Below are 14039 nucleotides of genomic sequence, written 5' to 3'. Positions count from 1 at the left end.
CTTGTGTTTCCACCTGCCCTCCTGCAACTCTGTCATCATGTGAGACCATACCTGAGTCAATCTGATACAAGACAGGAGACCTATGAACCAGGCTGAGTTGCCCCAACCACCTCAGCCAAGGGCATGGTCAGCCACCAAGCAGACTTGTGAACATGTCTGGCCAAGGTCGGCAGAGCGGCCCAGGCAATCTCCAGCTGATTCCAGACACGTGAACAATAACTCTGATGGGTGTAGGCCAGTGTGCATGGCAGCTCTTTGTTACAAAGCAGGACCTGACCCATCCATTGCTAACTTGCAAGCATCCACCATCACTCAAAGAAGGCAGCTTCAGGAGAGGAAAGAAACCGCAAGGAAAGGCTTTGCCTCCTTTCTGAACTTTTTTTTTTCTTTCTCTCTTTTTAGGGCCCCACCTGTGGCATACGGAGGTTCCCAGGCTAGGAGTCTAATCGGAGCTGCAGCTGTCGGCCTACACCACAGCCACAGCAACGCCAGATCCCAACTGTGTCTGCGACCTACACCACAGGTTACAGCAACGTGGATCCTTAACCCACTGAGTGAGGCCAAGGATGGAACCTGAAACCTCATAGTTCCTAGTCGGATTCGTTTCTGCTGCGCCACCACGGGAACTCCGCCTCCCTGCTGAGCGAAAATGCTGTTCCCATCCCTTTCCAGCAATAAAATGGGCACAGCAGTGTCTGCCTCTCTAGTTGATGGGCTGTCATGAGAAACAAATTAAATGATACAGTTCATACGAAGGTACTTTGTAAACTGGAGTTCTGGGTATCTCTGGAAACAATGTCCACTGCATTGGGCCCGGTCTTGTGTGTGCTTTATCTTATTTAATCCTCACAATCGTATATACTGACTGGTTCTGCTGCTCAATCCTTCCTGCCCTCAGCTCTCCTAAACAGGTCTTAGCTTAAATGTCATCTCATCAATGAGTCCTGCTCACTCAGCCCAGGTTGTTGCCTTTACATTATACTATCTCTTTCACAGATGGTATCCCAATTTGTAATTTTGTTTAAAATTTTCTTGCTTATTGGCTGCCCCCTCCTCCATTGTAAGCTCTGCAAGCACACAGGACTTTTCCGTCTGGTACATCCGTGTGTCTCCAGCCCAAGGTGTGGCACATGATAGGTGCTCATCAAATCCTGGGTCATGGAGTTCCCTTGTGGTGTGGTGGGTTAAGGACCTGGTGTTGTCACTGCAGCAGCTCTGGTTGCTGCTGTGGTACAGTTTCCATCCCTGGCCTGGGAAATCCCACATGCTATGGATGTGGCCAAAAAACAAACAAGCAAGAACACAAATATTTGGTGAATGGGAGACCAAAGGCTTAAGCATTACCCCAGTTTTGCAGATTAAGAGGTTTAAAGAGTCTAAGCAGCTTGTTAAAGTCTCTTGGCTCCTAATCACAGAGTCAGACTGGATTGCTGGTATATACTTCTTCCCAGGGAAGGTTTGGTGGGTCACAGCAGTCTTGGGCCACGGCCTTGGATGGGGCCAAGAAAAGCAGCTATCAGAACAGAAAAAGCAAATGAAAACTCCTGCCCCCTGGGTGATGAGTCAGAAACGTCAGCTCCTCAGAACCAGACAAGCTCTGTAATTAGCGCACTGTAGACACCTGGCAGAGGCGGCGCCCACTGGCCGTCTGTGCAGGATGGCACAATGTGCCTCGTCGGGCCCCTTCCCCCCGGGGTCCCCGCAAGCCCAGAAGCTCAAACGGGACTTGTGGTCAGAAGCGGGTGAGAGGATGGAGTGTGCTGGGCTTTCTGGGAGGCTGGAAGCATCTAATCATATACCCAAGGTGTGGCTAAATCAAAATAGATATTTTAAATCTGCTGTTGGATGGGGACATCCTACAAGGCCAGCTTGAGAGAGGTAGTGGTGTTCAGAGAGAGGGGACCCAGGGGAAATCTGACAAGGGAGGAGCAAAGAACACATGTGAATTCCTAACACCAGAGAAGACACCAGAGTTTGCACTTTCTTGGGAGTTCCCGCTGTGGCATGGTGGCTTAAGGATCTGGTGTTGCTGCAGCTGCAGCATAGGGTGCAGCTCTGGCACAGATTTGATCCCTGGCCCAGGAACTTCCATATGCCACAGGTGCGGCAGAAAAAGAAAAAAAAAAAAAGAGTTCACACTTTTTGGGGAGCCTGACCTACATGTTCCCCAGATGGAGCCCTGCTGACACCCCATGAAACTGATTTGAGATATCTGACCTGCAGAAATGTGAAATAATAAAATCATGTTGTTTTAAGCCACCAAATTTGTGGTGATCTCTTTCTCTCTCCCTCTTTTTTTTTTTTTTTCTTTTTTTCTTTTTAGAGCTGCACTCTCAGTCTGAGCTGTAGCCGCTGGCCTACACTGCAGCCACAGCAACATGGGATCCAGGCCGCATCTGCAACTTACACCACAGCTCATGGCAACGCTGGGTCCTGAACTGAGTGAGCAAGGCCAGGGACCAAACCTGCATCCTCACAGATGCTAGTCAGGTGCGTTTCCGCTGAGTCACGACGGGAACTCTGATCTCTTAAAGCAACAACAGGAAACTTTGATAGGATTGAAAGTAAGCTACTAAGCAAAATATGAGACAGTGTGTATAGATGTATGACTGGGTCAATTTGCTGTACAGCAGAAATTGACAGAACAATGTAAATCAACCATAATTTAAAAAAAAAAAAAAAAAAAAGGAGTTCCTATCATGGCACAGTGGTAACGAATCAGAATAGGAACCATGAGGTTGCAGATTCAATCCCTGGCCTTGCTCAGTGGGTTAAGGATCCCGCGTTGCCATGAGCTGTGGTGTAGATCACAGACATGGCTCAGATCTGGCGATGCTGTGGCTGTGGTGTAGGCCGGCAGCTGTAGCTCCCATTAGATCCCTAGCCTGGGAACCTCCCTATGCTGCAAGTGTGGCCCTAAAAAAGCAAAAAATAAAATAAAATAAAATAAATTAAAAAACTGCAAGGCAAATACTCCCAGTGGTACCTGACTGATCTAGGAGGTACCTGGAGTCACGTTACATAAGAGGACGTTATCTTCTCTGTCTTCTTACTACTTTCCGATTATATCAAGCAGTTATGGTCCTGATCTGTTTGTTTGTTTGTTTGGCTGTGGCATGCAGCAGCTTTATGTGGGATCTCAGTTCCCAGACCAGGGACTGAACCCGGGCCACAGGAGTGAAAGCTGAAAGCACCCAATCCTAACCACTGGACCACCAGGGAACTCCATCCATTTCTTCTCCCCCTGCCCCCGATCATTTTTTAACACCTATGTATCTGTTGTTAACCTTTCTTAGTTAGGAAAGAGCAGTCCTAGGGCTCAAAACCTCCTGCAAACAACCATTTGAAATATGCATTTAATAACATTCTTATTTTTAATCATATCTAGTTTTTAACTGGGTCACTTATGACAAAAAATGTTGATCTTCAATTTACTTTATAAATTTGTAGTTTGAAATAAATTGTATTTATTTTTTCTTTTGAATGAATGCATTTATATTAAAAAAAAAGTAGATTTAAGGAAAAATGTTCAGTGAATAGTGCAGGATGTACACACCTACCAGCAAAAAGCGTGTAGACGAGGTATGGGCCATAAAGCTTAGGATACACTGGCTTAGCCGTAGGTAGATAGAGAACTGGGCTTCTGATGGGATTTAGCAGGTATTTGACAGCCCAGTATCTGAAGGTCCTCCCTTTGTCTGGAGAATTCCCTTCCTTCTGAGTCTCTGGTTGGTTTGCAAAACTTACCTCCTACTGTAAAAACAGACAATACTGGAGTTCCCATCGTGGTGCAGCAGTTAACAAGCCCGACTAGAATCCATGAGGATGCGGGTTTGATCCCTCACTCAGTGGGTTAAGGATCCGGCCTTGCCGTGAGCTGTGGTGTAGGTCGCAGATGCGGCTCGGATCCCTCATTGCTGTGGCTCTGGCATAGGCAGGTGGCTACAGCTCCGATTAGACCCCTAGCCTGGGAACCTCCACATGCCGCGGGAGCGGCCCTAAAAAGATCAAAACAAAACAAAACGAACAATACTGACAATGCCTGCTAATCATCTCCCAGCCTCCCTTGCAGTGAGGCCAAGGTCATGTGACCCAGACATCATCAATCAGATGCACTGTGCCTGGCTTTGAATCTAAAGCTGTAGGGGTAGGAATTCCCTGGTAGCTCGGAGGGTTAAGGAACCAGCATTATCACTGCTGTGGCTCGGGTTCGATCCCTGGCCTGGGAACTTCCACAGGTCTAGGGTGCTGCCAAAAACAAAAAATAAAATTTTAAATTAAAAAACTTTAAAGACATATGGGTGGCACGGATACAGATCAAGTCCTTGGTATAAGTGCCACCACCTTGTGTGGTTTCCTTACCAAAGAGTGTTCTGAGAAGAAATATGAGGCAATGGGGGTGGGGCTGGGGGTAGTGACCTGATTTCCTTTTAATAAATTCCTTTTCTGTGTACATTAGCCAGAGACACTGTTGCTTGCAGCTAAGGACCCTGACTGACACTACATTTGGGTGCTACAAGCCACAGGCACAGGTGGCAGCACAGAGGGCAGCCGGGATCTGCGGTTCCAGCCTGGGAAGCAGGGGCCCTGGCTTTGCTATTGCAAAACATTTGGTTTACACCAAGGTTTGGCAAACGTTCTGTAAAAGGCCAGCTAGTAAATGTTTCACATGTGGGTCCGTATGGTCTCTTTTTCGGCAACTCAACCCTGACTTTGAAAGCAGCCTTGAGCAATATGCAAATTAGCAGGTGGCTGCAGGCCAGTAAAACTTCGTTTACAAAATCCAGTGGTGGGCTGGACATGGACCGCGGTTTAACCCTGGTTTAAACTCTTCCCTAATCCGTACCAGCCAGTGACCAGTGAATGTTCTCAGTTTCAGAAAAACTTGTAGAAACACATCAGGATGTTGCCAGGTTCACCTTCACAGAGGCTTCAGTAAGCCGCTACAAGAAGTCGATCACTGGCCAGGATGGTTCATTTAATGACCAAAATGGAAGATAGCATGGCTTTACTGAGGTTCTTTCTGCCCGAGGCTTGTAATCTAAACTGGTGGAGCATCTAATGGTCTGGAGATTTACAGGGACAGGCAAGTCCAGTTCTAGCCAGAGGCTGGTAAACTTTATTTGTAAAGTAAAATTGTAAGTATTTTAGGTGTTACAGGCCACATTAGGTCTTTGCGGCATATTCTTCTCTGCCTTTCTTATAATGTTAAGACTGAAAAAGCACTCTTGGCTTGAGGGCCACAAAAAAGGCAAGACTTTGGCCAGCAAGCCAGTAGTTTGCTCCACCTGGCTCTAGACTAAAGATCCATGTTGCGGAGGCAAAAAGCTGAGCAGAAGAGAGGATACATGGGATTCAGAAAGAGACCTTCCAGGCAGAGGACCAGCCTGGGGACATAGCTTGGGTCAAGGGCTGGGAGGCAGGAATTCTCAGGTTCAAAGATGAGGTCCACTTTCTATAAGACAGGAAAGCAAACACCACCCAGCTACTCTGTCACTGGATTCCTGAGTGTCAACATTTGTGTGACAATAAATGTTTGTTGTTTAAAAAAGCAATCCAGGAGTTCCATCATGGCTCAGTGGTTAACGAATCCGTCTAGGAACCATGAGGTTGCGGGTTTGATCCCTGGCCTCTCTCAGTGGGTTAAGGATCCGGCCTTGCCGTGAACTGTGGGGTAGGTCGTAGACAGCTTGGATCCTGCATTGCTGTGGCTCTGGTGTAGGCTGGCAGCTACAGCTCCGATTAGACCCCTAGCCTGGGAACCTCCATATGCCGCAGGAGCAGCCCTAGAAAAGGCAAAAAGACAAAAAAATTAAAAATAATAATAATAAAAAACAATCCAGGAGTTCCCATTGTGGCTCATCGGTAATGAGCCCGACTAGTATCTATGAGGTTTTGGGTTCAATCCCCCGCCCTGCTCAGTGGGTCAAGGATCCGGCATTGCCATGAGCTTTGGTGTAGGTCGCAGATGCATCTCGGATTCTGCATTGCTGTAGATGTGGTTTAGGCTGGCAGCTATAGTTCAGCTTCGAACCCTAGCGTGGGATCTTCTATATGCTGTAGGTGTGGCTCTAAAAAGCAATAAAATAAAATAAAATAAAATAAAATAAAATAAAATAAAATAAAATAAAATAAAATAAAATAAAATAAAATAAAATAAAATAAAATAAAATAAAATAAAATAAAATAAAACAAAATAATAAAATAAAATAAACCCACGATCCAGATAAGATCTCTGATGTGCATGGCCTTGCATGACCAAAGGAACTGAGAAGTTCCTGAGCCAATCCGCCCTGAGATTCTTCTGGGAAACTAGGCTTTGTGCCCACAGGAACGGGGAGGGGGCCCTCCCCTCCATTGCCTTAGATCCAGAGGACTGTGGCCTAGAAAGATCATCCCAGTGAGTGGAACCCAGGGCCCTGCTTTGACCAACCATGGATCTTACCCCCACCAGGGAAGGAAGTTTCTGGTATTTGTAACCGCAGTGAAACTTGGGCCATTGGGCATTGATGCTCATTCTGCTCATCTGTTTTCCAAAGCGGACCGTGTAGGCATCCTCTTCCTCTCCCCCAGCCCATAGGGGGTGCATTTGCGAGTATACGACTTACCTTTTAGTCACGGGCTGCTGGGCCACAAGAAGCCACCCTGGGCCCGACGGAGAGGATCGCTACACATCACCAAGCGATCCTGGAGTGATTGTGACGTTGGGCTGTGGACCTCCTGGGAAGGGGTTCCTGCATTTCCTGAACGTCTAGGAATGGCTTAACTTCTGAGGAAGTTGTGCCTGCACGTTTGGCAGCAAAGGGATGGGCTTCGTTGCCCGCCTCCCTGTCGATGCCCTCTTCCCTTTGCTGAGAGTGTGGTTCAGGAATCTCTCCCGCTCAGAGGAACGGGAATCTGCCTCCCAGCTCAGAGGTCCATGCTGGGCGCAGTCATTCACTGCTAAGTCACCTCTGCCAGTGACAGGGTGAGGTGTGAAAACTGCAGTCCTCAGGCTAACGACATCAGGAAGACTTGGCTGAAGGGCTTCTGCGGAATCTCTCTTGTTCCTGACGAAAGACCTAGAAAAAGTCAGTTCCCCTCTTACCTGATTAAGCCAGGAGATGGCAACGTTCTCCTCGAACCAGAGTCCTGAAAGTTTTGCAGGCCACGCACATTGGGCGGTGACTCTGCCATCGTAGCCTAAAGGCAGCCACGCGCAGTATCAAAGCTGACAGGCACGCCTGGGTTCCAATAAAACCTTATTTATGGACAGTGAAACTTGAATTGCCTCTAATTTTCATGTGTCACCAAGTATTCTTCTTTTTACTGATTGATTTTTTTCGAAATTGGAACTCAGATGCCTAGATCGGAGCAGGGATCAGGTTTCTCATGACGCACCTAATACAATGCTTAGGCCTTCATTTGAGCACGAATATTTGGTGAATGAATATTTACAAAATCCTTGTGACAAATTGACTCTTTTATCATTATAAATATTTATGCCCTCAACAGTGTGGAACACCTAAATATATAAAGCCAACACGAATAGAGGTGAAGAAAGAAGCAGACAGCAATACAATAAGAGTAGAGGGCCTCCATACTCCAAATGAATAGATCATCCAGACGGAAAATCAGTCAGGAAACATTGGATTTGGTCTACACTTCAGACCCAGTGGACCTGACAGACGTACCCAGAACACTGCATCCCCCCAGCAGCAGAATAGGTGCTCTTCTCAAGTGTATGTGGAACATTCTTCAGGGGAAGACTTATGTTGGGCCACAAATAGTAGCTTAATTTCCTGATTGGAAGAAATAGAGTGGACTGCTCTGGGGTGCCCACCAGCCACCCGCCCCAGGGACAAAAGCCAAAATAAAACTAGAAACACAAAGAAAATTGACAGTGGCCCCTGAAGGTTTTCGTTTGCAACCCCCGAATGTGGGTCTTCAAGAGAGACAGAGGGTTTTTGCTACTTTGGGCATTCCTTAGGGAAAAATTCAAGAGCTCTCTCGCGCTCTCTCTGGTTGAATTTTTCTTTTTTTAGGAGAGTATGCTATTATGATAATTTTATTTCCATCATCACCCAACTCTTTAAAGCAGGAGTCTTTATTAAAGACAGACAAAAGAAGGAGTTCCCGTTGTGGCTCAGCAGTAACGAATCTGACTAGGAGCCATGAGGACACGGATTTGATCCCTGGCCTCACTCAATGGGTTAAGGATCTGGTGTGGCTGGATGTGGCTGTGAGCCATGGTGCATGTCGCAGACGCGGCTCAGATCTGGCATTGCTGTGGCTGTGGTGGAGGCCAGCAGCTGCAACTCGGATTTGACCCCTAGCCTGGGAAACTCCATATGCCATGGGTGCAGCCCTAAAAAGACAAAAACAAACAAAAAATAGAGACAGAAGAGGACTGGCGACAAAACCGGATCGAACCGAAGCCACAGCAGCAACTTGAACCACAGCAATGACAACACCAGATTCTTAACCCACCGAGCTCACAGGGAACTCCTAAAATTCTTAATGATATTTGGACAAACAGCCCCACATTTTCATTTTGCAATGGCCTCTGGGAAATGGCCCCTAGCCTGGGAACGTCCATATGGTGCAGGTGTGGCGCTAAAAACACAATAATAATAATAATAATAAATCAGCAGGGGGGTGAGACATCATCCCACTGTGATTCCTTCATGGCTCACTGTAAAAGCCACACATTATCATCTCTTTTTCTTGTCCTTTTTTTTTTTTTTTTTTTTTTTTTTTTTTTTTGTCTTTTTGCCTTTTCTAGGGCCACTCCTGCGGCATATGGAGGTTCCCAGGCTAGGAGTCTAATCAGAGCTGTAGCCACCAGCCTACGCCAGAGCCACAGCAACTCAGGATCCGAGCCACACCTGCGACCTACACCACAGCTCACGGCAATGTCAGATCCTTAACCCACTGAGCGAGGCCAGGGATCGAACCCTCAACCTCAGCTAGTCGGATTCATTAACCACTGAGCCACAACGGGAACTCCTACACATTATCATCTTGATGAGAGATCAAATAACCCCCTGCCACCCAACACACCTTCTTACCCTAGACACTGTCACTGGGAACATTAGAGTCTGTTGCTCTGGGCAATTTGGTTTTAAACTTTATTTTTCAATGTACAGTTTCAGATTATACAAAACATAGAAAATGGACTACTTTAAAGGCACATTAAGTAGAAAGTCTCTAACTACTCTAAGATCACATTTGTCCCCAAAACAAGATTCAAACTTTGCCTCTAGGCCCTTCCTCGCACCACCACCGCCCCCTAATATATGAAACTAGCCAACCTCCTGTATTGTAAGTCACCTTTCAACTATTAGCGAGTTTAGTAATTCCCACCCAGGCAGATTTTAAATGATGCTACAGCTTCTATTCAAGCTACCATGCTTAGTGTGCTTATGTGTGGGCTTGGGGGTCTAGGTTTCTTCACCATCAGCAAATACAGAGCATCCTAGGACTTCATCCTGTGATTAGGGATACGCACAGGTGCACAACCCATAGCAGACAGTGTGGGGCCGGGGGGGCGTCTCCAAGTCTCCCATATTCAGGTATGAGTATTTACATCCATGCCAAGCAACAAATCAAGCCTTCTCCAAACTCACTTGAACAGAGTCCCAAAGTAATTTTAATGCAAGTAACAAAATGAGTTAGTCTGTCTCCATCCATAGCCCCTCCATGAAAGAATTACAGTACTTTATAAAAATGTCCTAAAATATGCAAACTACAGTTCCCTCAAAGGCAGTTGTTACCAGTAATATATTTGGTCCTAATAGCTGCTTCTAGGATGTCTCAGCTAATCTTCTTTGTTGTTGTTCTTGAATCACCAGTCAAAAGCACCAAGCGAGGGCTGAATCTACAGATGGGGTTTAGAAGACTGGGTATTTTCTCACTCATGCCGTCGCCTCTTTCCCACTTCTCTGGGGCACGTCATGACATGGGGGAAAAGGCAGCTCTCCTGTTTCACAAAACCTTGGCATCGCAGATACATGTGGGCACTGAGTGCTATACACCAGTGGAGACCAGCCAGATCATTTCAGATACCCATTCTGAAGCTTTTGGGGGAAGGAAATTCATACATGGCTTGGGAATAAGACTTTCCAGATTTCTGGTTCTAAGGGGTTTTGTTTGTTTCCATTGTGGCTACAAGGGAACTATAGGAAAGCCACCTGAGTTGAAAGCTTGGGGAACCCAGACCCACTTTCCTCCATGAGGCTTGCATAGCATCCTGCCAGCCCCAGAGGTGTGACCCAGAACCTGCCTAAAGACAGTTTTCCGTTGAGGCAGGAGGTGACCATTTGTCCAGCCTCTGGCCCCTTGTCCCCCTGTACTGTGCTGGTGGCCCCTCTGTGGGGAGTGGGTTCTGTCTCAGAAGTATGTTTGGATTTGCTTGTCCCTGTGTTTTCAGAGCCCTGCGTAGTTCTTGGAATGCAGTAAGCACTTAATATCTTGTTGAAACTGAATGAATGAATGAATGAGTGCATAGGCAGATGGAGAGGAAACTAAACCCTGAGCTAAAGAAGTGTCCACAGTGGCCCTAAAGTGACTCGAACCAGGTATTTCCCCAGCTCCCCTGGAACTAGGCTGATGGCAAATCTTCACTCCACTGAGCAGGTCATTTCCACGGCGCCAGAGCTGACATGCACAGATGGGTCCCAGGCATACCTCCCAGCGGCAGGCTCACCACACACGAGGAAGAGGATGGTGAGCTGCAAAGAGCCTCTTCCTTCGGCACTTGATGGGGCCACCACACTGCCACACACCTCACCATGTTGAGTACCAGCTTCCCAGAGGCTCAGAATCGCCGGCAGCCCATCTCTGAACCCTGGCAGGCATCCCCCAAGTAGCTCTCATGCCGCGACCATTGGGGATCCTCCCACGGCCCGGTCACTGTGGGGACCCCGGGCCCATCCGAGGGAGGAAGTGGTCTCTGGCTGTAACACAGACAGACTACAGCCCCATTGGCGCCTCCGCACAGGCTACGCGGAGTGACATTTCAGCAGGTCTAAATCCCCCAGGAGCTTTGAAAAACAGGCAGGCATAGAGCAGCCTCCCTCCCACCCCATGGGCCTCTCTCCTGAATCCTTGGTTGTGTTCTCTGCAGCCTTCAGCGCTGTGTACAATTCATTTTTCTAATTGGCTTTTAATTTGTCTCCTCCGTTAGAGGGTGAGCCCCTCAGGGAGAGAGACCGTCTCGACAGTGCCCGGCACAAGCATCCCATGATTTATGCTGATGGATGGATGGATGGACGGAAGGATGAATGATGGGTGGTCCTCGGAGGCTCCAGAAATGGTTAGCAGAGGCCAGGCAGCCTTAGAAGGCAGAGGGCTTCTGAGTTGGGTGACGATGGAGGCTGCACCCCCCAGGGTGTCTGGCTATGGGAGTACAAGGCCTGGGGCTGGTGTGTGGGTGGTCCAGATGTGAGCAGCTGTGGACGAGACAGTGAAGGACGAACTGCTGATGGAGGCAAGGTTTGGGCCTCCGGTGGGGTCTAGACCATCTCCCCATCTCCACACAATAAGAGCTTGAGCATTTACGAGGCAGCTCTGTTCACTCGGTCCCGGGACCGTGGCCCTCAGCTGTAAGGCATCTGGGTGTCACTGAGGAGCTTATTAGAAATGCAGGTTCCTGGGCCCCAACTCTGAAGACTCTGATTCTACAGGTCTAGGGAGGGGCTCCGATAGCTTGCATTTTACAAAGTATTCTAGGGATCACATGTTGAGATGAGGACGAGCCTAAATCTGACCCCCCGGTTAAAGATCACCTCTCCTAGGCAAGCAGGTGACACTGACAGCTAATTTGAGTGGCACTTTCTGGACCTGTAGGAGGGTTAGGGGGTCTGGTCTGGATGTAGACAGAACACTGGGGGCTACACCTCTTTCTAAAATGGAACGTGGCTAAACAGCCAAGGTTTCCTGCCTCACCCAGACCCCCTCACCACCCTCCGTTACTGAGAGATTTGGGAAGGGAAGCTGACGTCAGGGGGGCCGATTGTGGCCCAAACCTAGGGGGAGATGTCCCCCGAGTCCTCGCTTTCTTGGCCTCTTGCCATATCACAGGACATCCCCGTGGTTAAGAAAGATCTTGCTGAACACCTTTGGACGTGAGCATGGCTGGATTTCTGGCTTTGTCGTACAGAGGCTTTCGGCGGGGCGGGAGCTCTGAATTCCAGCCTTCGTCGTCTGTTCTCTGATCTCAAGAATGCAAAACCTCTTCACTTCTTTTTGCCTTTCAAACGAAACAGTGTTTGGAGTTCCTGCTGTGGCTCAATGGTAACGAACCCGACTGGTATCCATGAGGACGCGCATTCAATCCCTGGCCCTGCTCTGTGGGTGAAGGATCCGGCGTTGCCGTGAGCTGTGGTATAGGTCGCAGACACGGCTCAGATCTGGCATTGCTGTGGCTGTGGTGTGGGCCGGTGGCTACAGCTCAGATTCAACCCCTAGCCTGGGAACCTCCATATGCCACAGGTGCAGCCCTAAAAAGCAAAAAAAAAAAAAAAAAAGGAACAATGTTTGCTAGAAAAACCACACACAAAAAAAATGGATTATATACAAAACGGTTATCTGAAGGTGGATTTTGTGCTGCAGTGAAAGCGACCCAGCTCCTGGGCTCTATTTGCGCTTCCTCAGTATCAGGTACATGAGGCCACTAATGAAGGTGAAAGCAAAGGCCACCCAGGCCAGGATGAAGGAGTAGCCATAGCTGCCGTCCAAGGTCGAGGCATACAGTTGGGGGTTGCCGTCGTGAATGTCTTTGCGCCGGTCTGTGTAAATGGAAGCTGCAACCATGACACACAGGCCTGTTGGAAGAAAGCCAGGGTCCAAATGAATGACAGACTACAGCACGCACTGAGGACCCGAGGGGACGATGGCAGAGCCCTTCAGCTTTTACTATCAGGAGGTATTTATTTTAGTCTCTTGGAAAGCTGACAACTATTATTTTGGGGCAGAATACTGCTGCCTGCCCTGGAGCCATTTTCCTCCCCACCCCACTTTTTTTTTTTTTTTTTTTTTTTTTTTTTTGGTTTTTAGGGCCAAACCCATGGCACGTGGTGGTTCCCAGGCTAGGGGTTGAGTCAGAGCTACAGCTGCCAGCCTACACCACAGCCCCAGCAATGTCAGATCCGAGCCATGTCTGCGACCTGTTCATGGCAATGCCAGATCCTTAACCCACGGAGTGAGGCCAGGGATCGAACCCGCATCCTCACCGATACTAGTTGGGTTCTTAACCCACTGAGCCACAATGGGAACTCCCTCCATCCCATTCTTGCTACCTGAACCCAATGTTATCTGGACAGCTAACTACCCAGCCAGGAGGGTCATAACTGGTCCAAGCCATGGAACAGACAGGCAAGAAGTGGTTTGCTCTGCAGGGCACATAAGGTTTCTGTCACAACTACTCAGCTCTGCTGTCATAGCATGAAAGCTGCCATGGACAATGCAAAAACAAATGGGTGGGGCTGTCTTCCAATAATATTTTATTTGCAAAAACAGCAGTGAGCCAGATTTGGTCCATGGGCCATAGTTTGCCAACCCCCTTGGCAATCTTGTTCCTATTCATTTGTTATAGTCTATGGTTCTAGGTATTCCAGTTCTGGCCACAGGAAATTCTTCAGGTAAAAATATTACTCCCTGAAAAGAGGGAGCTGAGGGAGGAGAAAGCATTTTTTATTGCTGTGTGTCTCCTTGCTTACTGCTTTAGAAACAACTAGGTCAGGATGAATGTCTGGAGCTACAGCAGCCTTTTTGGGGTCATGAGGAGGTCATTGCTGTCATCTTCCAACTCTGAAGGCAACAGCGTGGAAAGATGGAAAGAATAGGGTCTCTTGATGATGCTGAGCTGCCAGATCAACTCTAGGCACCTTCCACCTTCAAGCTATTTGTTATATAAAAAAGGAAAGTTTTTTGTGGCTAAAGTCATAGTTAATTGGATTCTTCTCTTACTTGCAGCCAAAAGCAACCTCACTGAATCACCAACATTCACAGACATTAATGGCAGGAGGAGGTTAAGGACCTGGTTTTTCTTGGGGAAG

The 14039-nt window shown here is 47.9% G+C and overlaps 1 protein-coding gene across 3 annotated transcripts in view; it reads right to left on the bottom strand.

Annotated features, from left to right (window-relative positions):
- The window catches only part of EMP2 (epithelial membrane protein 2), a 43750-nt gene continuing 38798 nt past the window's right edge, over window positions 9088-14039 (bottom strand). For all 3 annotated transcript variants that reach the window (XM_021086642.1, XM_021086640.1, XM_021086641.1), the window contains one exon: window positions 9088-12806. In XM_021086642.1, coding sequence (XP_020942301.1) covers window positions 12619-12806 — 188 coding nt within the window. In that variant the 3' untranslated portion in view covers window positions 9088-12618. The remainder of the gene's footprint in view (window positions 12807-14039) is intronic.

This window comes from Sus scrofa, chromosome 3, assembly GCF_000003025.6.
Source record: "Sus scrofa isolate TJ Tabasco breed Duroc chromosome 3, Sscrofa11.1, whole genome shotgun sequence".
Classification (NCBI taxonomy): domain Eukaryota; kingdom Metazoa; phylum Chordata; class Mammalia; order Artiodactyla; family Suidae; genus Sus; species Sus scrofa.
This window is presented reverse-complemented; position numbering and strand designations above follow the sequence as displayed.